Below are 26,402 nucleotides of genomic sequence, written 5' to 3'. Positions count from 1 at the left end.
TAATCAATGTTTAAAATAGGTAACAGTTTCAGGTTGATCATGTGGAGGGTATGTGTGAGACAGAGTTTTGCCTCACACTTGTAGTAGGAGAGTGTTTGAGAACAAGGTTTGTGACCATGGCTGTTTCCTGGGACACCAGAGGAAATGCCTGTGTGATCTTCCTAACAGTTCTTATGGAAGTCCTACTAGTTCTTACCATGCTGAGGTGGCAGGACATGGCTGCACTATCATTCCATTTCCTTCTTGTTAAACTCAGGAGACCCACACCTGTCAAAAGCTCCCAGGTCCTCCCATTTTAGAAACATGAATTCTGCAATTGTGTCTCACCACTGAGGGAACTCAAGAAATTTTCTTCCCTTCTTTCAGTGTTTTCTGCAGCAGTAGAAATCCAGTTTAGGTCTAGTGATATAGCTATTGAAGTGTTTGTATAGCAAATATGTAAAATGTTCGCAATTGTTCTAGTCAGATAAACCCTAAGGTTAACAATGAAAAATTATATCCTATTTATTATGCCCTTAGACAGGAAAATCTGAAGAATTACTGAGTGCTCTTGGTTGCCATGGTTTCCCTCCAACATCAGACTGTGATGAACTACTGATAGAATATCTGGAGGTAGAGGACAGTGAGGAGCAGCAACTCATGCCAAGCCATGACAATCCCAGTAAAAATACAAAAAGAATACCCAAGGAAACAGACAGTGACTCGGGCCGAGGGAGCTGTGATAGCCCTTCCCTGCTCTCTGAGAAGTGCAGGGAGCCTCGTGCCCTTCCATCAGTGCTTCAAACACAAGAAGTAAGAGCTGTCCAAGAAAATAAAGGAGCACAAAGGAGCTGGGAAACTCAGTGTATAGCCTCAGAACAGGAAACACTCCTTTTTAACAATGAGAGTACAAAGTCATCCACATGGCCTGCAGTTCAGTTACCACCTAATAATCAGCTTCCTATATTTGCCTACCACAGTACTGTGGAGGCACACACGATAATACTGAGTACCACAAATGTGAACATTTCACCAGTTTTGGTGGGAAATGAAGAAGAGCATCAGTCACGATATCCTGTTACTGAAACTGTCCATGACAACATGGAAAAGCAAAGAGAGATGGAGTATTCCAAAACTGAACAAACTACAGTGCAGGTCAAACAAAACAGACATAATGACAAGTCACCTTTCTTGAATCCTAAACTAATGGACTATGTAGAAGTTCATAAAGTCAGACAAAATGAGGAGCCAACAGTATTACTGAAACATAAAGATAATAACAGAAAGACTGAAAAATACACTGTTCCAGGAACCAGCAAAGAATATACCAAGGTCTCAACAGTTGTGGACCATAATATTCTAGTATTAATGCCAGATTCACGCATCCAGCACACACCTGTATCTCAAGAACCTGCAATGGAAACATCACAGAACCTTCAGCAAAGTCAAGCTGAGAAAAATATGAGCTACTGCCTGACAGCTCCAAGTGATTGCAAAAGAGAGACCAGTGGATCAGAGTATATGGACCCATCTTCCTTTATGCCCTCCTTTAAATAACCAGTTAGTACAGTACATACTTATATATTAAAACAAAATCACATAGCAAACCGTTCTTCAAAAAAGCCTAGCCTCTAAAAGCCTAGTCTCCTGTGTGTATTGTACAGATAATAAAATAGACAGTGGGTTGAGGTAATAATCATGGAAGTAAATCATGGAGCATTAACACATGTTTCTGACACAGTGAAATGAGGAAATGGATATTGTCTGCCATGAAAAATACATAGTAAAATAATTATTCAGTTCTGCAAAGCTGTTAATTGATTAAGCCTGAGGGAGTACTGCAGGTTCAACAAAGATGAAAATTGTTACGGGTCAGTCAGCACACCATGGTGATCGGAGCAGTTCCTCTGTTAGATAAATCATTGCACAGCAGTATTGTTATCTACAGTGTCATTTCTTCTGAGTGCATTCTGACATTAGATTAAGATTTCTTTATATTTTTTTCTCAATCCTTGAGAAAAAAGGAGTTACTGTATATGACAAATCATATATAAAAAGAATATATTCTACAAATGACAGTAAAATAACAAATTCTTCTAAGGATATTTTTGCTTTGTTTCAATGTGATAGAAAACTTTGCATCCCATTCATATCCCAGACCAGGCAAACCAAACATGAAAAAAATAGCAGGATAATATTTGATATACTGCCTTACTGTATATAATATACAATTCTACTTTAGTATAAGCCCATATGTTTAACAATATATTTTTAAAGGCTATTTTTCTATTATCAAAAAAGAGCAAAATAAAATATTTTTTAATTTCCCAGTGTTATTTAGCTACTTAGGAACTTTTCTGTTTCCTTCTGCTGAGACAGCAGTACCAAGTAAAGCTACAATTTCTATACAAAGCATGAAATTAAACTTTATACTAATTAAGAATATGAAAAAATTTTTAAACTATATTTCTAATATATTACAGATGTATTACTATTTGAATTGTAAATTATTTCTTTCACACGTTTTTTATCACCTATAATTATATAATTAAAACAGAATCTAGGTTTTGAGAGCAAAATTTATTTCCTTTTCTGATGCCAATAGTGAATGGAATGGTGTTCTCCTGCATCCTTAGTCATTGCACTTTTCTCTGAGTCTGGAGGGAAAGTTTGAAATCAGATTTTTTATAACGAATTTAGTAACATGAATTTTGGAAACCAGCCTCTAAAGCCAAAGATAAGAGGAATAAAGTCTGAGTCATAGATCTGCTGAAATAGCAATGAGAATAAGGAAAGGAGTCCATGTACTAGAGCTGGACATATGTCCCCGGAACAGCAGTGGGAACAGTAAGGATTCATCGTATCCCATGTAAATGGAGACAGAATCAAAATTATACTGTAGTGGCTGTGAACTTACTGTGGTCCTTCCTTCTTGAAACAAAAGTTTAATTTACTCCAGAAAAGTACGACCAAGTGATGACTGATTAAAACTGGACCAAATATTTAGCCACTCTATCTAGCTTCAGGGGAAACATAAGGTAAGGGAAAGGTTCTGTACATATGAAGGAAGATGTATTTGATAAATGGACTGACTCTCTTTTGTTCTTCTCCTTCCTGAACAGTTCTACATTTCTCTATATTTTCATGATTTTATGCACTGAGACAGCCTTCCTGCAGTATGAGGTACCTGCTGCAGAGCCAGCCAAAAGAGAATTTCAGATTTTGAAGGTCCCAGAAGGCCACATCTAATTTGACAAATCAGATTTTCACCCTTTACCTTCAATGCCATGGAACTGCTCAAGTACAGATTAGTTGAGCTATCTAGCCTTTCCACAGGCAGGACTTAGGAATTTAACTGATTGTCTGTGTGTCTATAAACATATGTGTTAGTGTAGACTGTAACATTTACTTTAGGCATCAGATTTGGAGCCTAAATCCTCTATACAGGTAATGTACTGCTGACTTCCAGAAGCTGATCAGAGCAGTCTGGCTGCTCTAATGAATGTGTGGGGAGGTATCTTAGATTCTTAATACATCCACTTATTTAACACTTGAAGACATGAAATGGCTACTCCAGAGAGCAGCCAGACATAAAACTTTGTTTAGTTATGATTAACAGAATAATTTTACTGTAGATATACTTTTCATAGTATATCTTACAAATTTCTGGAGATGCTAAAAGTACTGCAAAGAAACTATTGAGTTATCAAGAAAAACTGGAATGTTTTGCAGGACAGTAACTTGTCTGTGTGCAAGTATGTAAGCTGGTTATACACTGTGTCTGACAGTGTTTCATTTACACTTCAGTTTTCTGACTGAATCTGACAGAGCTAATCCAGACCAGACACATTCTCTTTCTTTACACAGATAGTCACATCTGTGTTGTTTCCTACACCTAATGCTGCACATAAAGACATGCTGCTACAGGCCTTCTGGGAGGTATCTAGTGATGCACAGAAGGATATAGAATCTTACCGAGCCACAGCCTAAAGATGTGCCTCATATAGTGGATTTCCTAGATTAAAGCACATGTGACTACACAGACCTACGACAGCAGCAGACTGTTGCTGTGGTATTGGTTACTTTGTACCTGAGGCAAACAGGCCCAACTTTTGGCAGATTTTAAGAGTATGATTCATCCCATAGGCATGTGTGCCTCCAGTAATCCACAGAGAGAGAGAGTCAAAGAGTTTCTATGCTTTGTCATGGATTAGTACTGAACTGCAAAATAGCTGTAGCATAAACTACATCATATGGTGTTGATTCTATTCCACCTTTGCTGATGAACGTCTCAATATGCCAAATCATCGTGGCTCTCAGTGAAAAGGTAAATTCAGCCAGAGTGGAAAAGGGGGACATTTGCTCACTACATGAAGTTTTGAGGGATTTGCTAGTTAAATATAATATAAACACAATTTTTATAAATATACTTTATTCTTTAAGCTGGACAAATGTGCAGATTGATTATTTTTCCTTGGATTTGCTTATGTTTTCCAAAATACCTTGTTACTCCCAAGGGCGGAGCAACACCTTCTGAAAGTGACCTTTAACATCTGAAAGTATATGACAAAAATAATAAACTATTGTTCTGTGAAATCAGAATAACCTTCAACTAAGTGTTTGGTCCTTTGAATGTTCAAATACTTAATTCTTTCTGTTTGTGATGATATTTTTGCTTGTAGTTCTTAAGCTTTTTATTAGGAAATAGATGAGCTTTTGCAGCAGTTGTACACAGTCAATTGATGTAAAATTATGACAACACCAGTAGGGAATAACAGGCTCTTGACACCTCCTTTGATATCCAAAGGGATGAAGTATACAACAGAATTTACCCCAGAAACAGTGATTAGCCCACTAGCTCTTGCACCATAAGTCAGATTTCTCACATTGAACAATTATTTCAAGATGCAAACGATGTTTTCAATGTCAAAGCTATGCATGTGTCATTTATAGTGTGAATTACTTTGTAATAGCATAAAAGCCCTAAAAGAAAGAATAAAGACTCTTCAAAATAATTAGTTTTATAAAATTCATAAAATTGAATATATATATTTTAATTAATTACCTTTCCTTTTGACTCAGATTAATTTTATTAACTTTTTTCAGTACTGACAAATATGATTCATTATCGTACATTTTCTAATTAGACTTTTTTTTTAGCAAAGACATATTTGATGTACTATTTTAGTATCTCAGTGTTATATTCCAGACTTTTAAAGAAATACATGTTATTGAATTGGCACGTGTGCTCACAAAGCTCACTGTCACACACAATGCAGGCTTGAACAATGGTCTTGATAACATCATGTAACTACAAAGATTATTTCATAAAAATGCAGTAAACTGACCTTATATAATATTAGTAAGAGGATATATGTGTTTACATAACTGTAAAACAAATATGTAATGATGATTTATGTTAAAGCAGTGAATTTCGTAGTATATCTGTCTATGTGTCTATGTTTAAATGGCTGAAAAATAGACAGTTGCTTTAAATGTCATTTAAGTATTTAAAGTGTTGTGGCAGCAGGTGTTCAAAATCAATAAGCAGAATTTTTTTGTGCTCTCTGAAGCATTGTATGTGTGGGGTTCACCTCCTGAAACCTGTAAGTGTATTTCATAATTTTATGGTAACTGTAAACGATTTGAAGGTGTTGTGCAAGGAAACTGAAGTCACTTAAGCCAGTTGATAGATACCAGACATCTTCTACAAAGCCATAAAGACAAATGAAATGAAAAAAATGTCATGAGATCAGGCATCATATTCTCAAATAATTGCTACCTCAGATTTTTTTTTTCTCCCTTTAAAAGGCAGGCAAAACCATTTTGCTTTTTGTACAAAATAGTGAATCAGTCTATCAAGATTTAAAAAACCTTATTTTTAAATCCAAATTATTTTTGTTAACAAACAGCTTGTCACAAAATCATCACTTGTTTTGCACTGGTAGTATGAGGATGGGATATTTGTCATGTGTGGCAAAATTAAATGTTTTTAATATGAAAAAAAAACCACTGAAAATTCCATTTTGTAGGAAAAGCCATGTTTCCCAGCTTGGCAGTCAAACATCAGTCCCTTTCCTGACCTGAAAAGTTTATTGCCACTACCTGTGTTGCCAGGTTGCTAGGACTGAATGAGCCAAATTTCCAGAGATGCCCTCATTCTGGATCTAAGCATTTATCAATACTTGCTATTTAGAAATACCTGTTTTCAGCTGAGTTCCTAGGAAGTAAATCTTTTCTGTCTCTACATGAGCAAAAGTGGAGACACCTACTCTCAACTGTCTCAAACCCTCATACTAAATTCAGACTCCAGTTCCCTTGGGTGTGGAAAGATGGACTGAATTACAATTTGAACAACCTTGTGACCCTGCCTTGAAAATGATTTTGAAACAAATCAGGGAATTTCTTCATCTTTCCTGTGTATGTCAAGCAGGAAAATAAAGATAAGTGGATACATAAATACATAATATATGGGGATATAAAGAGCTTAATGATCATAGAAACATAGAATTGTTTAGGTTGGAAAAGACCTGTAAGGTCATAGAGCCCAAATGTTATCCCAGCACTGCCAAGTCCACCACTGAATGACGAGAACAGGGACAAGGTTGCTGTATGTGGCAGAATGGGAAAAGGAGCACAGTCACTATAGCACAGTACATGGGTAGATGACGAGAGAAAAAATGCATTTTGACTACTACTGAGAAGAGAAGGAGGGAGAACAGAAAATGGAAGTGAAAGAATCAAATGTAAGAGTAGACAGGAAAAAATGAGAACTAGTAGAGCTGAGAGGAGTGATAAATGAGTTACTGAGAAAAAAAATAAAAGAGAAGAAAATACTTCTATATCAAAAGTGGGAATAAGCACAGCTACCTGATACAGTCCACGAAAGTAGTAAAGCCTTATTAAATGCTAAAGAGCTGGCAAAATGCTGAAATCAGCTACTATGGATCAGCTATTACATATGAAGGAAAAAGTCCTTCAACAACATGAGAAGTTGTCATTCACTTTCTATCAGTTACAGGGTTTTCTTCCACATATCTGATATTGGTCCCAGGCAAACACAATACTTGAAGAGCTAGACTCTGCATCTGAGTGCTATTGCATTTCCTACATTCCTAAGGAAAGAAGCTCCAGAGAAATAAAGTGTACCACACTTCTTTTAAAAGCAACCTTCAATTTTTCAGACAGATATACGGATTAGGTGTATTTATCCATTTACTTTGTCCCACACATATGTCTACCATTCTTAAACATTCTTCTGTTTTTATTTATTAAAGATAATGCAATGACCTAGAAGCTCCAAGAGAAAAAATACTTTGGGGATATTAAAAGAATCTCTTGGCATTTCTGGGCATTGTTTCTGTTTGTACCTGGGACAATGTATCTGTTAATATTTTCCTTAATCAGAAAGTCCCTGTCTTGGTGATAAATCTGGAAAATTTTGGAAAATAACCAAGAGAGGCTTAAAATACATATCTTCAATTTAAGTTAAGCTTTTAAGAGACACTATTATATCTGTTGAAAGTAATGAAAAATACTCAAATTAGCTGTGTGGCCTCTTACAGTGCTGATATGCTAAAAGCTGATCTTATACTCAAGATATTGGTGTATAGAGCAGTTAGATATGAGAAAGTCGTTTTTTATATATTCTTTTATTTTTGGAAGGTTAAATGTCCTTTTCTACTTTGTGATGCTGCTTGTCTTGTATCTTGTCTTTATTTAACTTTTTTTTGGATAATGCTGCTTTTGGGTCTATTTTTATGAGCTGTTGAGTACTTTCACCTCATTTTGACATCAGTAAAAATTGAAAGATTTCACTTCAGTTCCTGCAATGGTCAGTTTTAGAGACGTAGCACTGAGTGGAATTTTTACAGGATGCTGGAAATCTTTGTACAAGTCACTTGTAGAAAATACTCCTTCAAGAGGACAGAAAACTATACATGTCTGGGAAGAGGCATATTTTTCTACAGGCAGAAATATAATGATGTCAGATCATATTTTATAAAATTCATAATACTGTAGACTACTCTTAATTCTCATCTATGTGTCCTTCATTCCAAAAGGAAGAGGAAACTACTGCTCAGTATAATCAGAAAGAGCTTTAGTGTTTATTTTTCATCTTGGTAAGTAATTTTTTTAATTCTGACTACCAATACCATTTACCATCTGAAATAACACAACCATCAGTTCCATATATGCATTATATTGCTCAGACATACTCAGCACTATTTCGGCTTCTGAAATCTTTATATTGTGCTTTGTATATTTTATAGTCATTGTGTAAAATATAGCAATACTGAGGGCACTGGTATGAAAAAGTACAGCCCAGAAAAAATATGTTAGCACTCATTAACTAATCATATTTTTTCAAATTCTTGCCACCCTGTTAAGTGAAGAGGAAAGTCTCTGAAACTTCCTTGCCTTTAATTGTGCCAGCAGTCTCTCAAAGAAACATAACTTGCATCTTCTGAATAATATACAGAATAAACAGTGTATTTTCAGGGGAGAAAGAGATGATCCAATATTTAAAGCCAATGTGTTTCCATTTGCATAATCATTTCATTGGTAGCCTTGCAATACAAGCTAGGCATTTTTCCCACTAAAATTTCAGAATTTGTATGCAATCTGGAACATCAGTGTTATCGCAGTAGCAACAGAATGACTTCAATCACAATTATTCTGTGAACCGAATCCAAATTTTTTTAAAATTTCTAAAATATAAGAAATTGTAAGAATTAGATTTCATATGCAGTATGTACATTGGTTGGAGAATACTGGTATAAAAATAGTTGCTCAGGAATTCTTCATTGTTTCTAAGTGAATCTGAAGGAAAATGCTTTAAAATGCATTTTTAAAGTTTGTAATATTGAAAATGCTGGCTTTATTAAAATCTATTGGTGTTTTCACTTGTAAGATCAATATTGTTCTGAAGTCTGTAGCTTTCTGATGGAATTTTCAATCTTTTGTCATTGTAAAATCTCTTTGCAATGGTGTTTGCATTTCAATTTAATAAAAATTCTTGAATAAATTTCACAGATTCTACCTTTCATCATGATATGTAACAATTCCAGTATATAATACATAGAAAGAAAAAGGAAAAGCCAGACGTCCAACACAGTCTGTAGGATGGGATCCTGCTGACAGATGTGTTTAACCTACTTTGCAGGCACTCAGCAACTGAACCCCTTAACAGAGGTGGGTCACCCACCAGGTCACAACTTTTATGCTTCTTTATGAGTCTTGTAGTCATGAAAATTTTCACTGAAGTTAAGGGATTTCAAGGTAGTGAAAGTAAAATGTGATTGGAAAGAGCATTTGGGCATCCTCAGGTATGTAAGCACTGGCCTGGTTAGTAGAAGGTACAAATCTCTGATGCGTTGCAACAACATCAGTCAGTTTTCCTGTGAAACTGGGGCTGCCCTTCAGGGCAGATGTCTTCAGCCTTCTGCCTTAGAAGCAGCCAGGGTCCCCAAAACCTGTGAAATACCTCTCATTGATAACTGTGTCTAGTTACAGTGTATGCCAATTGCCATTCTAGGAAACCCAGGTCGAGCCTTAGTTCTATTAGTATTACAAGGATGTGCTGGTTTTGGCTGGGGCAGAGTTAATTTTCTTCAGAGTGGCTGGTATGGGGCTTTTGTTACTGTTAAGCAGGGCTTACACAGAGCCAAGGCCTCTTCTGTTTTTTGTACTGCCATGCTGGCAAGGAAGTTGGGGGTGCATGGAAGGCTGGGAGGAGACACAGCTGGGACAGATGATTCCAGCTGACAAAAGGGATATTCCATACCATATGATATCATGCTCAGTATATAAAATACTGAGTAAAGAGGGGACATTTGGAGCAAAGGAATTTGTCTTCCCAAGTAACCATTATATGTGATGGGGCCTTGCTCTCCTGAAGATGGCTGAATACATGCCTGCCCATGAGAAGCAGTGAATTAATTCCTTGGTTTGCTTTCCTTGTGTCTGTGGCCTTTCTTTATCTCAACCCATGAGTTTTCTAGCTTTTACCCTTCCGATTCTCTGTCCAGTCCCGCTGGTAGGGAAGCGAGTGAGTGGCTGCATAGGGCTGGGTTGATGGCTGGGATTAAACCACCTCCATTACAGGAAGGTAATGAAGGAAGGCAGTAGAGCTTCCCATTTCTCCCATCCTTGTAGGAGATTGTGTTAGATCTCTTTGCCCATGAAGCAGAACCAAAAAAATTAAGAAATGGGTCAGCAGTGACCCTCTCACAATGTCTCTCAGTTTCTCCTCATCCACCTGCCTGTATTTGACATAACAGAATCACAGAATGGGTCAGGTTGGAAGGGACCACAGTAGATTATCTGGTCCAACTTTCCTGCTCAAGCAGGGAGCACATTGCACAGGATTGTGTCCACATGGTCCTTGAATATTGCCAGTGTGGGAGACTCCCAGAGTCTTCCCTCTGGGCAACCTGTTCCAGTGCACAGTTACCCACACAGTAAAGAAGTTCTTCCTCATATTCAGGGGGAACTTCCTGTGCATCAGTTTCTGCCCACTGTCTCTTTTTCTATCTCTTGGCATCACTGACCAGAGCCTGGCTCTGTCCTCCTGACACCCTCCCTTTAGATACTGTTAGACATCGGTGAGGTAGGTTCCCTCTCAGTTGTCTCTTCTTAAGGCTAAACAGGCCCAGTTCCCTCAGCCTTTCTTCACAAGAGAGATGCTTCAGTCCCTTAATGATCTTTGTAGCTCTCTGCTGGACCTGCTCCAGGACCTCCATGTCTCTCTTGTACTGAGGAGCCCAGAACTGGACACAGCACTCCAGATGTGGCCTCTCCAGGGCTGAGCACAGGGGCAGGATCACCTCCCTCGACCAGCTGGCAATGCTCTTCCTAATGCACCCCAGGATTCCATTGGCCTTCTTGGCCACAAGGGCACGCTGCTGGCTCAGGGACAGCTTGTTGTCCACCAAGATCCACAGCTCCTCCATAGAGCTGCTTTCCAGCAGGTTGGCCCCCAGCCTATGGTGCTCAGGATTATTCCTCCTCAGGATCCAGCATTTGCTCTTGTCGAACTTCAAACTGTTCCTCTCTGCCCATCTCTCCAACCTGTTGAGGTCCCTCTGAAGGGATTGGGCTTCAGCCAGAAGTCAGAGTTGCATGCCAGAAAACAGCTTAGGATGATGGGAGAGCACGGGATGACACGGGGGACACAGCATGTGATCACACCAGGGGGACAGCACGGGGTGCCACCAGTGATACAGCATGGAATGACACCAGTGGGACAGCATGGAATGACACCAGCGGGAGAGTACAAGATGACACTAGAGGACAGTACAGGGTGACACCAGGGGGACAGCGCAGGATGACACCAGGGCATAGCATGGGATGACACCAAGGGACACCACAGGATGACACCAGGGGACACCATGGGATGACACTGGGGGACAGCAGAGAATAACACCAGGGGACAACACGGGATGACACCGAAACACAACACAGGATGACACCGGGGCACAGCACAGGATGACAGCAGGGGACAGCACAGGGTGACACCAGGGGACAGCGCGGTATGACACCGGGGCCCAGCGCGGTATGACACCAGGGGCACAGCACGGGATGACACCGGGGCACAGCATGGGATGACACCAGGGGCACAACACAGGATGACACCAGGGCACAGCACAGGGTGACACCGGGGCACAGCACAGGGTGACACCGGGGCACAGCACAGGGTGACACCAGGGCACAGCACAGGGTGACACCGGGGCCCAGCGCGGTGCGTCCGCGGCGCTCCCGGGCACGTGTGGGGGCGGTGCCGCGGCTCGCTGAGGGCGGACATGGCGCGGCGGCCAGGGACGCTGGGCAGCGGTGAGGGACCGGCTGGGCGGGATGGGGGGACACGGCTGCCCGAGCCCTCCCTAAGCGGGGCCTTGGGGGGCCGAGGGTCGCGGTGGGGGCGCGATGCGGCGGGTCTGCTCGCGATCCGGGACCCCGCGCCGTGCGGGTTTGGGTTCGGTGGGACAGACACCCTGCCTGGACGTGGAAGCGGGCGGGGGGAAGCCCTTTCGGTGTTGCTGCAGATCCCTTCCAAGAATTCCAAGGGCAGAACTTCCCTAACGGGTGGGATTTCAAGTAATTTTTTGAGATTGGACTCTTGCTGATGATTAATTCATTAGCGCTCTAAGTGGTGGTAAGGGGATTGACAGTGTATGCAATTTATTTCAGGAAATTTTATTCTTTAGTCGTTTAAATTTAATGTGGTTTAGAAATTTTTTAAAACCTTAAGCTTTTAGAAACAAATGTGTAGCTCTGAGCAGATAGTGTTCGGGGTGCAGAAAGAGACTTTTAAATAACTCTTCACAGAATCACATAATCACAGAATGTGTCAGGTTGCAAGGGACCACCAGTGGGTCACCTGGTCCAACATCCCTGCTCAAGCAGGGTCGTCCCTGAGCACAAGGCACAGGATTGCACTGGTTCTTGAGACAGTTCTTAAATATCCCTCGTGAGTGGAACTCCAGAACTCCTCTGGGCAATCAGGTATCTCTTTGTGATACCTGCTAAATTACACTTGCAATTAAATGAGAGGTAGGACAGTGTGATGCTCCCAGGATTCTGTAGAGAGAATGGAAGATGGCAGTGGGAGTTGTCAGGGCTCTAAGCACACCTGGGCTGCCCTGATCAGCCTCACCCAGGGCCTCTGCCTGTACTCACTGCCCGGGAGCCCTGTTTCAGCTCGGCTCTGCACTTTCAGACCCCTGCTTCAGCTGTGCCATGAGCATAGCCTTGCCACCAGTCCAGCTCTTGTTGTTGTCTCCTGGATGGACCTTGGACTTATGGTGTAGCCTTGTTGACAGCCCTGTCTCTGGCCTCATCTACTGCTGCTCCTGACTGGGTGCCCTGAGTGGACTCTGGACCTAATTCATCTCTGCTTATGTGGGGCGTTCTCTGTGAACCCTGCTTCGCTAACCTTGTTCAGATCTGTTGGGCCTGTGCCCTGCTCCCTGAGGGCACTGCCTGTGGTGCAGCCACCCTGGGCTCCTGCCTCATGTCCTTGCAGAGAATGCTTGTTCTCACTGCTTCCGGATAAGAATTTGTATTAGAAACATTTTTTAAGTCTTTTTCTGTCAAAGTAAAAGTCCATGTGAAACTGAAAACTGAATTTTAGTGGATTAGGAAAAAATGACCTTTTTTTTTTAAATTTACATATATTTTGCCCTTACAAAGATGCTACTTATTTTTCCCCAAAGAAAATTTCTTGGACAAAAAAACCCTCCAAAACTTGCTTTTGCTGTAGTCTGTGTGTTCTCTGAACAAGCTCATTGAGAAACTCTTTCAGATGTGCACTTTGCTAAGTGTTTGATAATTCTCTTACTATTTTGTAGTTGCCTTCAGGCAGCAGAAATGGAAAAGCTCTGTCTCCATACATGCAAAAATGCCTCCTTGTGATTTTGTACCTGAAAAATACAAAGTAAGTCATGTATACTGCACTAAGTTAAAATAAAAGCCCATTGCTAGGTTTGAGTGATAGGCTCATCTGCTATAAAAGTCAATGCATTAAATATGATTATAAAATTTGCTTCTTTGAGTGAAACTGAACTGTTGCAACCAGGATATAAGCTGGTTGTAACCTGTAGATGTACCTGTGTGACAACTCTGTAATTCTACATTGTTCATTTGAAAACCTCTAAGTAATATGCAGAACACCAATCTTCCTTCAAAAGCTGAGTTTCAGAGGTTTGTAGAACCTTCTGTGTGACAGAATTTGTTAAAATCTTAGTTCTGTGAACAACAGCTCTAGAGAGCTGTAATCTATGTGTTCCACTACAATTCCATTGGTCTGGATCTTTAGAAAGCATGAACAGGTACTGACTTTTCTATTCCACTCAGTCCTATCCGTATGAACGTATGCAGAAGATTCGTGAACAAAATATTGCTCCTTCACTGCGAATGTATTACAAGAAGCCATTGTTGCTGCATCAAGGGCATATGCAATGGTTGTTTGATTATGAAGGACGAAGATATCTTGATCTCTTTGCTGGAATTGTCACTGTCAGTGTTGGTCACTGTCACCCGTAAGTATGTTGCATTTTGATTTATAGTATAAAATACAGGAAGAGATACCCATGTGGGTTTTGTTCCTCATTAATCTGTGAGCCTAAAACCAGAACATTACTGAATTTCATGTATCACTTACATTAAGTTTTGAATTCTGCTGTGTTTTGAAGAATTCATTTGTTTGGTCTGCTTGTTCATCCATCTGGCAAATGGTGCAGCATTTGCAGAATTAATAACACATAGGTGTGTGCATGTATGAGTGTGGAATGTGTGAGGAATTGAATTCCTTTGTCTTGTGCTGCATGCAGGAAGGTAACTATGGCTACCCAGAAACAGCTTGCTCGCCTGTGGCACACCACTAATATCTACATGCACCCGTCAATCCACGAGTATGCTGAAAAGCTGACTTCCCTTCTTCCAGATCCACTGAAGGTACTTTGCTTCTGACAGGAGAAGGGGCTGGTGAAGAGGGTGTCTGTTTATGTGAAATATTTCTTAAATAAGTGAGAGCCATGATAACTGTAGAGAGAAAACCTTTATGGGGACTACAGACTGTCAGATAAAGAGCATGATGACCCTTAAGACCTTTTCTTTAGACCTAAATGTAGACAAGCATAATATCCCAAGCTCCCAGTCTGTTTGTTTTCTCCCTCCATTCATCATTGTGAAGGGGCATTGCCAGCTTAAAAATTACAGAAGAAACTAAGAAGATGTTAACTATTCTTATATGCAGCCAGCCTTATTTGCTTAATCTCATGAAATTTCACAATGAAAAGTATTTTACAGTATTTACTGACATTTAAATAAATAAACAAATCACAAAAATGCCACATTTCATATGCAGAGAAACAGTAAGAAAAATAATTTTTGTTTTCGGGTAAAATAAACTGGTGATAAAATGAAACTGGACTAGCAAAAGAGTATGAAGCTATTGCAGTTTTAAAGATTGAAGGAGAGTAAAAAAAAGTAAAATAAAATCATCATGTTCAGTTGGACCAAAGGCATTAGTTTCTTTCCCTCAGTATTCCGTCTTAGGAAAACTTATAAAGTGAAACCCACCAGTATTCTGTCTTAGGAAAATCTGTATACTGAAACTCTCTCAGATTTTTCTGTATTCTTCCCGAGCACATCAGTTTGATCTTACTTCTCATCTACAGTGTAAGGACAACAGTAAGTTTATGTGAAGTCACCCCCTGTGGCAGTGATAGGTTTTAGCTCATCATGTTACAAAGTGACATGATCTGATGCCCAAAAGGGTTGTGTGCTGTACTGATCCTAAGCAACCTCCCACAGGTGGTTTACCTGACCAACAGCGGGTCGGAGGCCAATGATTTAGCCATGTTCATGGCAAGGCTGCACACCCGTAACTTCGACATCATCTCTTTCAGGTAATGCTGATAGATCTCTGCAAAACTCCTTTGTGTGTGTGATCAGTCTCTATGTGCCTAAATCAGGAAATAATAGGGAACTCTTTAACTCCAGGTCTGCAGAAAAGAATGCTATAAAATTATTTTATCTGACAAAGAGGAGTTGAAGGGGAGTTGAAGTTTTGATACAGTATGTTAAGACTAGTTTGCAATAAAAACACAACCCACAATTTTTGCTTATGTTACTTTGAAACTGGTCAGGTCTCTGTGTCCAAGGTGTGCTTTGGTGGACCTTTGTTCAGGCCCAGAGTGAGATTCAGCAATTGCCACTCACTTCGTTTCACTTCTGCAGTGCCCTTTTGTGGGGGTGCAAAGGTACCTCTGGAACAGCGGAGTAGTGAACCTCATCAGGGAACTGCTCTGGCTGAAAGCTTAAGTGGTGAAAGGATTTTTTTGGTTTGTTTGTTTTGTTGCCCTGTTTTTCTGCCAGAGCCATGAACAATAGTTAACTGCACAGGTACACAAACAGCTCTTCTGGCTTAATGACAGAAGTGGTGCAGGGTAGAGCACCAGTACAATGTAAGCACCAGTGTAAGCAGTTCTCTTTGCTGTGTATCCCAGGGAGCCTCAAATATTAAAATAGAAGGCTGTGTTATGAAGAGCTGTATTTTTCTATTATTGTGTTTGTTAACATTGGGTACCCCCCTTGCTTGTATATTCTCATTAATGAACTTTTGATTTGTGTATAAAACTAACAGCAAACCACCATGCAGTTTAATGGTTGGCAACATCTGTTGGAGAGAGCAGCGGTTTCCAAGATTAAAAGGACAGAGATGTTTGCTCTGCAGGGCTCAGGTGCTACAGCAGAACTTGCTGAGACACTATCTGAATTGCTATTGGTTCCAGTAATTGTTCTCTTCTTGCAAACATAACCTCACAATTTTAACATTTGAAATTGCAGGAAACCACCGCAGTTGGGCAATCATCGATCTTCGAAAACCAGAGCAAAAAATGGCAGTAGGAATCTTCTTGTTTTGAGTGCAACAATGCACATTTTTGCCCATAATTTGTAGCTCAGAAACATGCCTTCTCAGAACTAATATTGCTTCAGACTCTTCTTGGAAATGAATAATGTTCATCTGCTTTGTTTGAACAGAGGAGCCTACCACGGAGCCAGCCCTTACACACTGGGTTTGACATCTCTTGGTGCTTATAAGCATGGTGTTGCCAATGGCTTTGGCTGTACAACAGTGAGATTTATTTATTTTTTATTTATTTATTTATTTTAAATAATCTGGGTAGCTAACAGTATATTTGAATATTCCAACAACTAGTATGTTTTCTGCCCTCAGGTGCTTTATGGTCACTGACTAAACTGCAGTGTAGCTGTTTCTGCTGTGTAAGCTCAACAGGGACCAGAGTCCGCGTTTCTTCTCTGTGCAGTTACTTAGGCTAATTTAGATTTGGTACAGCCATAACATGAGGGGTCATGATTTGCAGTTTCATGCTTGGTGGTTGAATGGAAGTGTAGGTAAGGAGCAAGATAATAATGCTCAGAACACTTTTTCTCGAGTTTGTTTTGGCAGATCTGTGCAAAGCTGCTTTCAGATGGTCTGAAGCAGATCCTTCCTTGTAATAAAAAGAAACCCTATTTCAGCAAAACAGGAGACATATCTGTTAAGCAGATCCTTTGAGGTTAAATGGCAGTGCTTTATCTCCTTACCCCTGAGCGGATGGGAGTAACCTTGTGTCTAGAAGCTGGCACTGCAACTCCAGTCTGTACTGGCGCTCAGCCACAGCACTGACTATAGGAAGGCTCATTTATAGCAGCTTCCCAGCCTGTCTCAGTGAGTTGCCTCAAGTCATGTGGTATTTCATCAGCAGCAAGGATTAGAAAGCTGGAGTTCACTCTGCTAGGTCTGCCTGCCTACCTCTATTTTGCAGATTTTTTTCGTACTTCAGATTATCGAAATACTGCCAGCAACTCTTAAAATGTTGGCATTAATCTTAGATAACCGCTAGGCTGACTAAGTTAAAGAACAAAACAATGAAAAAAAATCAATTGAGTGACTGTTGCTGGAATAGTCTAAATTTGTTTGTTCCAAAACTGTCCTTTTTCTACGAGTTTGTGAGGGGGAAGTTTGGGGTTATTCCCGAGTCTTCTTTGTTTTGTCATTAGTCATTAGATCAAAAGACCTCTTAGAAAGGTGTCATCAAAGCTGTAGCTATTTCTTTTATGCTTGACAGACAATGTTGCCAGACGTTTTTCGTGGTCCATGGGGAGGCAGCTGTTGTAGAGATTCTCCAGTGCAAACAGTTCGAAAATGCAGCTGTCCTGGAGGTTGGTCAATGACAAAAAGCTTTTGGCTTTTAGATTAGAGAATATTAGAGAGCTGTGAAAATAGGTTCTAGTTACCTCCTCAAGAAAGGTAGATGTCTGATTAGGATTTGCAAGGGCAACCGAAGAAAATATTGGAGAGAATCTTAGGACCCTGCTTCCCAATGAGAAAAATTTGAGGCAGGTGATGCCTCATTCTCAGATTTCTTCTTGAAATCCCAGCCTTTGTTTCCAGTATTTGTCATGATCAATTCTGGAAGTTGTGGAACTCAGTTTAACACATCTGGAAGAACAGAAGTGTTGATGATGTTTTCTGAAGTTTTCACAGCTTTCCAGCTTTTGGAATAAGGCAAATACTGGGGACACCTGAAGCCAGTGACAGGCAAAAGTCTTGTATGGGGCAAAACATCCCATAAACAACACAATGTGAAAGCTCCTCTACTGCTCTGCTGTGAACAACAATTACAATAATTTTTATCCACTTTTTCAGAAAGCTCTCTTTAGTATTTTATTTCACATGCATACATAACAGAATGTTTTCTTTTTAGTTCTGCCCTCCCTAGTGAATGGGAGTATTGCTTATACTAATTACTCTGTTCTTTATTTCAGTGTTGACTGATATGCAGCTGTGTTCTCCAGAATCCTCATACCTGCACTAACCTAAGGACTCTTTGTGTCTTATGCTGATGTGTACTAACCTCTGAGAAAATGTCTGCTTACACTTTCTGCTGCTGGAGGTGATACTGACCTGTATAACGAGTCTTACTGTCTGTCAGCTTTGCTTTGCTGTTTTGGAACCAGCATTCCTGAGAGTATACGTGGTTTAAAAGAAAAGAAGGGACACTCTCCTTTAGTGTTTAGCCTTTTACAGTGTATTTGAGAGGTGATATTTACCGTGTAGTCAGAAAATACTTGTCGCTTAGATGCGTAATTTCACATTTTGAAGCTAGTTTTGTATCATATTATATAAATTCTCTTTAAACTGTTTCCCCTGTAAACAGGTGTATGTCATGCAAAAGACCAGTACATTGAACAGTTCAAAGATACTCTGAACACCTCAGTGCCTAAGACAGTAGCTGGATTTATTGCTGAACCAATTCAAGTAGGTAGTTTGCCATTTCTCAGTTGTGATAGCACGAATGATGTGAAATATTCAAATCATATATTCTTCAGCTACGTCCTGAACATAGACTTTTGCTGATTTTTATTATAATTTTTTTAATGCCTTAAACCCCTGAAATGTTTGAAAGATTGGGTGCACTGCCTTAAAATTTCAGCTTTTGTCACTGATTTCAATGGAGTTGGAATTTTGCTCATGAAGCTACACACAATCATGATTAAACATATGCATTTTTTCTGCATTTAAATAGTGAGTATGATGCATGCTATTGTTTGGTTTCTAATACCTTCTTCCAATTTTCATACTGCTTTTCTCTGTACTGTTTCTGTAAACTTTAACTGAAACACCTTCCACATCTTCCCAATCATGTCGTCCACTATATTTTTAACAGCTTTCCAGCAAGTGGTGGCCGTAGGATTCGTTCTCTTAGTGTTTCACCCTATGTTCCGAATAGCTGTATATGTGATTCTTCAGTAGGAAAAGTGAAGAATTTATCTCAGGCAAGAAAAAAAAGTGTGAGAATTGTGACCCCAAAGAAAATTGAAGCAGTTCTCTGGTTTTGCTTTACAGTTCAGGTATAGCATGGAATTGGATTTCTGATCCAAATGAAAACTGTCAAGGTAAAAAGAAATCGAGGAAACAATATTCTAAACAAATTAACCAAAGAAGGAATGTGAATTCTCTGTTCAACTTTGTCACTGAACACAATTTCTAGGTCTCTCTGTGTTTAGGTTTTCAAGGTCCTTGTTTTGGCAGTAAGACTGGGCCTTACAGTGATCCAGTTCGTGGTATGGCCTCACAAACATTTATACCAGCACAACTAAGGAACAGCAGACAGCACTGTGGAATGGGAATGAATGACCTGAGCAGAAGCTTTCTGAAGCAGTTTCATTGCTGAAGCCAGAAGCTTGAGACAACAGTCTTGCTATTACCTGAGGGCTCCCACGGTTTTTTCTTAAGTGGAATTCCTGTTTCGTTTTTGTTCCTGGAGACATTGTCTTTCTCTCTTGCCAGGGTGTTAATGGAGCTGTTCAGTACCCAAGAAATTTCTTAAAGGAAGCTTATCAACTGATACGGGAAAGAGGGGGCATTTGTATCGCAGATGAAGTGAGTTGGGTTTTTTTACATAAGAGCTCTAGAATTTGGGCTACCTCTGAAAGTTGTCACAGAAAAATCCAAATTAAATGCTATGCACTTCATAGTTTAATATGGTACATTTTTCTAAGTATAGGAGCCTGCCAATTTTTACTGCCTTTGTTCTGATTTTAGGCAAAGGTAATGTTTGTAGCAAGACTTCAGTCCTTACCTTTTGGGAGCAGTAAATTTGCACAAATATCCAGGTAATAAGTGTTAGTTGTGATGTGACGTTTGTCACAATATCCGTTCCTCCTATGAGTGTTGTTGACGTAACAAAATATAGAAGAGAGTTGGTTGTTGTACCTCTGCAAATACATTTTAGAAATAGAATTTCCTTAGCTAAAACTATTTTGAAATAGTATTAAATTCTTCAAAGTGACTGTGATATGTACCTCAAGCATTGCAGTGGCAGAAATCAGCAGTCTTGGAGTTGCTTTTAAATGTCACAAGCATCTGCATTTCCTCACCATCTTGACATGGAATCTGCATCTTATTTGTGCATCTCACCAGGCCTAAGACATGATGACATGTTATCACGTGAAAGAAAAACCCAATTGCAATAAATAGTATTTTGTGCAGAGCCATCTGAATAAGTTGACTCCAGATGTAGTTGCAGTTTAATGCAAATCAGTATATATTGTAAAGTGTGAGAAAGTGATGGGGATTTTCTCTGAATTTTTCTTTTGAAAGGTACAGACAGGATTTGGACGGACAGGTAGCCATTTCTGGGGATTCCAAACACATGATGTAGTCCCTGACATGGTTACTTTGGCAAAAGGAATTGGTAATGGCTTCCCAATGGCAGCTGTAGTTACAACCAAAGGTATGTTCTGCTACGATTTAAAATAGAGTAATTACAAAATATACTGCACAATAGTTACTTGCTGAGAGATGTGAGTTCAAAAAGCTGAGTTTTATTAATAATCTTTGTCTCAATCTATCTTTTGACAAATGAATTGGATTCTCATTACTCATTTGTTTTACCAAGTGTTGTGCTATATTAGTGCAAAGCTGTATTTAAATGGGGTTATTTGTAAAACTGAAGGAGGAATGACCTTGTGAGTCATGTATAGAGCTGGTAACAGAGCCTGGAAATCCTTACAGAATTCAGCATTTTACTAATCAATGTACTGCATGTTAGCCAGCTGCTTGATTCATACAAATGGATGGCTGAATCTAGTGAAGAAAGTTTGTAGATGTCAGATGACAGCATATGTTTTTTAAAAAAAGTTTTGTTTTGGCATTTGCTAGACACTATAGTTTTTGGAAATAGTCATATTTTGCACAGACTGCTTCCAGGAAATCTTACTGCATTGTCTCCAGTAGAATCAGGGTTGAACCACAGCAAATGTAACTTAACAATTAAAGCAGGTGAGTACAGTTACCGAACAAGGCAGAGGAAGCCAGCAAGATGACCAGAGGGCTAGAGCACCTCTCCTGTGAGGAAAGGCTGGGAGATTATGTTTGTTCAGCCTGGAGAAGACAAGGCTTTGGGGTGACCTAGTTGCAGCCTTCTGGTGCAAGAAATCTGTAAAGGGACTTTTTAGAAGAGTATGTAATGACAGGACAAGGGGGAATGGCTTCAAACTGAAAGAGAGTAGGTTTAGATTAGATATTAGAAAAAATTATTTACTATGAGGGTGGTGAGGCACAAGAACAGGTTGCCCAGAGAAGCTGTGGATGCCCCATCCCTGAAGTGCTGAAGGCCAGGCTGGATGGGGCTCTGAGCAACCTGGTCTAGTGGAAGGTGTAACTGCCCAGAGCAAGGGGGTTTCAGGTCCCTTCCAACCCAAACCATTCTATGATTCTATGATTCTATGAACTGAAAGAGTAATCAGTGTTGTCCTTTTTTCTTCTAGAGATTGCAGATTCCTTGGCTCAAAACCTTCACTTTAATACATTTGGAGGAAGCCCTTTGGCCTGCGTAGTTGGAGCTGCAGTTCTTGATGTAGGAAGAATATTATATAAATTTATATACATCACACTTCCATTTGTATTGAAAAATGGAAAATGTTTACGTGTGTGAAGTTCTATGTGGGCAGTTTTTTAAATAACTGTATAAAGTGTATAAACATAGGCATGTATTATCCACGCATGGCCAATGTGCTCTATGCATAGTAAAAATTCTGATTAGTTTAATTGCAAAAATTTTCAAATCTCTAGAAAGAATAGGAGCCCTCTAATTATGTTTTCAGAACCATCTTTATCTCCCTGAGGTTCTTCACTTCGTTAATAAAAATGTAAGAAAGTACTTTCTCAAACACCTCAGCTAACTATTTCATAGGAGTACACAAATCCTCAGCTAAAGCAGATCTATTTTCTGGCACACGTGCTTAACAAAATTGTTTCAACTGAACAGCTTTTACCTTATGCCTAAAAAACCTTAATAGTCAGACAGTTAAAAATACTTAAGGTCAGAATTCCTTCTGGAAAAAAAATCCCTCATGAAAAAGACAACAGAAAAATTTCATTTATTATCCAGTAGAAAATCAGTCAGTGGGTAGTAGGTCACTGTTTAATTTGTCTTAATCATATACAGACCATTCATTCCTGAATTTCACTTGATTACAGTTCCAGATTACAGTGACACTTTCTACTCATGTTACTTTCCTGAGTGTTTGGGGAGGGTTAAGCTATTTTATAAGAAGGATGATCATATAACTAAAAACATTTTGAAAAAACAGTTCACAAACAAGAAAGAATCAGTATTTTAGATTCTTTTGACTCTGAAATAACTTGGAGCCTGGCTCTGAAATAATTCTATGGAGATTGTTGAACTCAGGAAGAATAAAATGGAGTTGAAAGAAAAGAAAAAGAAGACGAAAAGGAGAAACAACCGCTTTATCTTCTGCAATTATATTTGGGGGGGTGTTTATGTGATTTTTCTTAATGCAGATATTATGTTCATAAATAGTTTCTGTGTTGGTGCCAACACGTGCCTGCACATCGGAACTTTGATTAATGAGGGCAAAGTAAGGAACAAAGAAAAGATTGTGATTAAAAGGCACGAGTGGATGAATATAATTGAAACACTCAAGTTGTTTCCTAAAAGGCTGCCTAGTACACACAGATATGCATTGTCTAGTATATTCTTCTCATGATACCGAGAAAGAATTAAAATATTTTGGTGAGATTTTGAAAATAATCCTTCTGGTCAGGTATTTTCCAGTTATGAGTACATGTGAGCAAGAATTACTGGATTAAACATAAGTAACAAGTTAAATGTGAGAAATGCCACAGAAACATCAAAATACTATGTTCAATTGTATTCTGATGCCATTAGGGGCTTGTAAGAGAAGGAAACTGTAAGCACTGCAGTAGTGAAGGAACATAGTCTACAAGGAAGTGAGAGAAATACAGTTGTTAAGCTCAATGGAGATTAACAAAATGTATTGGAAGCTTTTCCTGCAACACTGTCATGTTACATCATTTTAACCAGGCTATTGAAGAAGACGGTCTACAAAAGAACAGTGAGGATGTGGGAACATACATGCTACTGGAGTTGGCTAAACTACGGGATAAATTCGAGATTGTTGGAGATGTTCGTGGCAAGGGACTTATGATTGGAGTAGAAATGGTGACAGATAAGGTTAGTGTCTTACTTTATTCCTTTCAGTTTACAGTGCTATTGGAAGTTTTATCACATTTTATTTCAGTTGAAATTATAGGAATATTTTCTGTGAAAAAGCAGCCAGTGAAGTGAGGAAACATGGCTCTGACTAAAAATGAGCCAGAACCTTCCATCATTCCACCATTTCACAGCTTTGAGTAAACACTGACATGTATCTTAACTGCATAAACTCATCAAAGTAGATAAGTTATGCTAACATTTTCAGCTAGAGTTGAAAGTGGGATTTATTGAAGAGACCTGAATAGACATCTTTTCCATAGAACTAATTTAGAATATCTAAGTGAAGTTTAATATTCGCTTTCCTTAGGACAGTCGCTGCCCTCTTCCAGCTGAAGAAGTTGATCGGATCTGGGAGGACTGTAAAGACATGGGGGTTCTGATCGGCAGAGGAGGGCTCTACAGTCAGGTATTGAACCTCTGGTTATAAATACAGCTTATTTTCTGTCCTCATGAACTACATCTGAGATTCCTGCAAGTTAAATTAGCTTCAGTTTAGTAAATAAACTAGAAAAAGTATATTGTTAGGAAGTATCTCTATTTAATGTTGTGCATTTTTAAATTGGGCAGGAGTTCTTTGAATCTTTTCAAGTATGCTGGACTAGCTCAAAGCCTTGGAGTTCTCCTTTAGAAGGACAATTTCCCCTAGAATATCAAGGTACTACAGTACCAAAGTCTATGTAAATTAGAAAAACTCAGCAATATGCAGGCCTGCTAAGTCTTTGCTATAGTTTAGGTTATCACCTAACTTGTCAGTACAAAATAAGGCTGGTTTTGCTAGTTCTTTCAGTCTGGAGAGCTGGTAACATTCTATTTGTAATTTAAAAAAAAAAAATTGTTGATGGCAAGTTCAGCAGTGCAAAGCAGAAGTGAGAATTGCATGTGAATGGTCATCAGCCCAACCAGTTGAGGATGCTGTACCCAGGACACCAGTTGAGGATGCTGTACCTCAGGGCTGGTTGGGTCAGTGCAACCCTCTGACACAGTGGAAGCAGCTTCCCTGTGAGATAGATGGAGAGTGGCTAAAATAAATTAGACACTGCAACTGTCTCCTCATCAGTTCTTCCCCAAGTCAAGAGCAGAACATGGGTAATAGGCTGCAGCTCGGTGTAGTAAAGTCTGATTCTGTCTGATGAGAGGGCTGTTCATCTGTGTTTGCTTCAGTAAGGGCTGTGGGTAGGAAAGGCCATTATTCCACTTTTGCTGTATTAAGTCCTGTGATATGCTGACAGAAAAATTTAAACTGGAAGTTAAAGATTCTTATGGAAGTTAAATACTCTTGGAAACATAGATCAAACACTTGGATTTAAGAGCCTATGTTCTTGCCAAGTTAAGCTGTACATATATCCCTTCCTAATCAACATGCCTTCCAGCTATAGCACCCTAACTAAAGGATGGTATTTAGTGATTCATTCATAAAGCATTCTCTTAAAAGCCTTTAAAAAAAGCCACCAAATCAGCTGACACAATGCAAGAGGCTGGCACTCTCAGCAGATACCACTTCTCCCTACGGCAAAGCTGCCAGAAAGGAAAATACATCTGTCTCTGTTCTTTCTTAAAACAAACCCACCTGAGATTTTACACTATTTCTGTCTGCAGTAACAGAGCTGCAGACATGACCTACTCTACTCAGGTCTTTTGTAGAGGCAGTCAGGTTATCAAGAGGAGAGTCATGAGTCAGATGCAATTAAATGCAGTCAAGTCCCAAATTGCCTCACTTCAGATTGCACTTATCATAAGCTTTAGTCCCTGCTATGCTGTTCTTCTGTATTATTTTTCCACAGTTTTTTAGGGCAGAAGGGGAGTGCTGACCTAGATGGGCTGCTTGAAACTGTATTCTTCCCATACCATTTTTAGGATTTCTTTTTCTTTTTTTTCTCTCTCCTCAGACATTTAGAATTAAGCCTCCTATGTGCATTACTAAAAAGGATGTCGACTTTGCTGTGGAAGTATTCCGTACTGCTTTACAGAGACACATGGAAAGAGCAGCTGCAAAATAGACTTGATTTGTTTCCTTGGTGGGATGCACACACAACCCCCAATACTTGCGACCCAGACTGGGAACTAATCTACAATGGAAAAGAAAATCATAGTCTGACGATTAAATACTTGTTCAGTATCACAAGAGCATTCTGACAGATCCAGTGTTTTATAAAGAATATGCTCTAATCTGTTTTGTAAATGCACAGTTCAGTTCTACAGTGGAGGTTTATATTAGCTACACACCTATTTTGGCCTTATCCAAAAATCCTGACTGGATTAACTGAGTGTCAGATGAAGACACAGAAATATATGCTTCTTTCATCTGTGAAAGTCACATCAAAATTGGTAATTTTAGAGTGACAGAAAGAGTCCCTCCAGTGACTCCAGTCTCCAGCAGTCTCAGTCTGTCAGATTTCACTTACATAAGCACAACGTCTGGCTGAGAATCACCCTAAGCAAAAGGTAACTGGAAGTTTTGGACTTGTACCCTGACTACAAGGATACACTGTAATTAGAGCATTACTAAAAGTTTGCACGAAGTTGAAATGTTTCTAATTACAGGAATTATTTTTATCATGGGGATTAGAATCCAGTCATCACCTTCTCCAAAATATGCTTTTCTTTTCCTCCTGCTGCTTTTGGGATTGCACAGCGCACCCATTAATCATTTAGCAAAGGTGCAAACTCTAGCTGGTCAAATAAAATGTTCTTTCTTTCTTACTTAGTCACTGTTTTTAATGTTTTAGTTTATTGCTTACTTCAGTTTCCAATAAAAAAAACACACAGGTGTTGTGGATAGTCAGCAAGAACTGTGGATAGTCAGGC

The 26,402-nt window shown here is 39.4% G+C and overlaps 2 protein-coding genes across 12 annotated transcripts in view; both read left to right on the top strand.

Annotated features, from left to right (window-relative positions):
- Nucleotides 1–9,007, top strand: part of PRLR (prolactin receptor) — a 155,716-nt gene extending 146,709 nt beyond the window's left edge. For all 9 annotated transcript variants that reach the window (XM_027709501.1, XM_027709500.1, XM_027709496.1 and 6 more), the window contains one exon: nucleotides 520–9,007. In XM_027709501.1, the coding sequence (XP_027565302.1) occupies nucleotides 520–1,536 (1,017 nt within the window). In that variant the 3' untranslated portion in view covers nucleotides 1,537–9,007. The remainder of the gene's footprint in view (nucleotides 1–519) is intronic.
- A 2,748-nt stretch (nucleotides 9,008–11,755) lies between these two features.
- Nucleotides 11,756–26,298, top strand: AGXT2 (alanine--glyoxylate aminotransferase 2). 3 transcript variants are annotated; one of them, XM_027709471.1, is made up of 14 exons: nucleotides 11,756–11,814; nucleotides 13,332–13,417; nucleotides 13,837–14,021; nucleotides 14,313–14,436; nucleotides 15,298–15,392; nucleotides 16,528–16,621; nucleotides 17,619–17,712; nucleotides 18,711–18,811; nucleotides 19,844–19,936; nucleotides 20,657–20,789; nucleotides 21,826–21,914; nucleotides 23,406–23,555; nucleotides 23,905–24,003; nucleotides 25,484–26,298. In XM_027709471.1, the coding sequence occupies exons 1-14, from the start codon at nucleotides 11,784–11,786 to the stop codon at nucleotides 25,592–25,594; spliced, it is 1,485 nt and encodes a 494-aa protein (XP_027565272.1). In that variant the 5' UTR covers nucleotides 11,756–11,783; the 3' UTR covers nucleotides 25,595–26,298. The 3 variants fall into 3 exon arrangements, with proteins under 3 accessions (XP_027565272.1, XP_027565274.1, XP_027565273.1); XM_027709473.1 differs by lacking the exon at nucleotides 11,756–11,814 and adding an exon at nucleotides 11,953–12,066; XM_027709472.1 differs by lacking the exon at nucleotides 11,756–11,814 and adding an exon at nucleotides 12,310–12,451.
- The last annotated feature ends 104 nt before the right edge of the window (nucleotides 26,299–26,402 follow it).

The sequence above is a fragment of the Neopelma chrysocephalum genome, unplaced genomic scaffold (genome assembly GCF_003984885.1).
Source record: "Neopelma chrysocephalum unplaced genomic scaffold, ASM398488v2 Primary Assembly neopelma1_96780, whole genome shotgun sequence".
Classification (NCBI taxonomy): domain Eukaryota; kingdom Metazoa; phylum Chordata; class Aves; order Passeriformes; family Pipridae; genus Neopelma; species Neopelma chrysocephalum.
The sequence above is the reverse complement of the archived record's forward strand: the minus strand, read 5'-3'. Positions and strand labels throughout refer to the sequence as shown.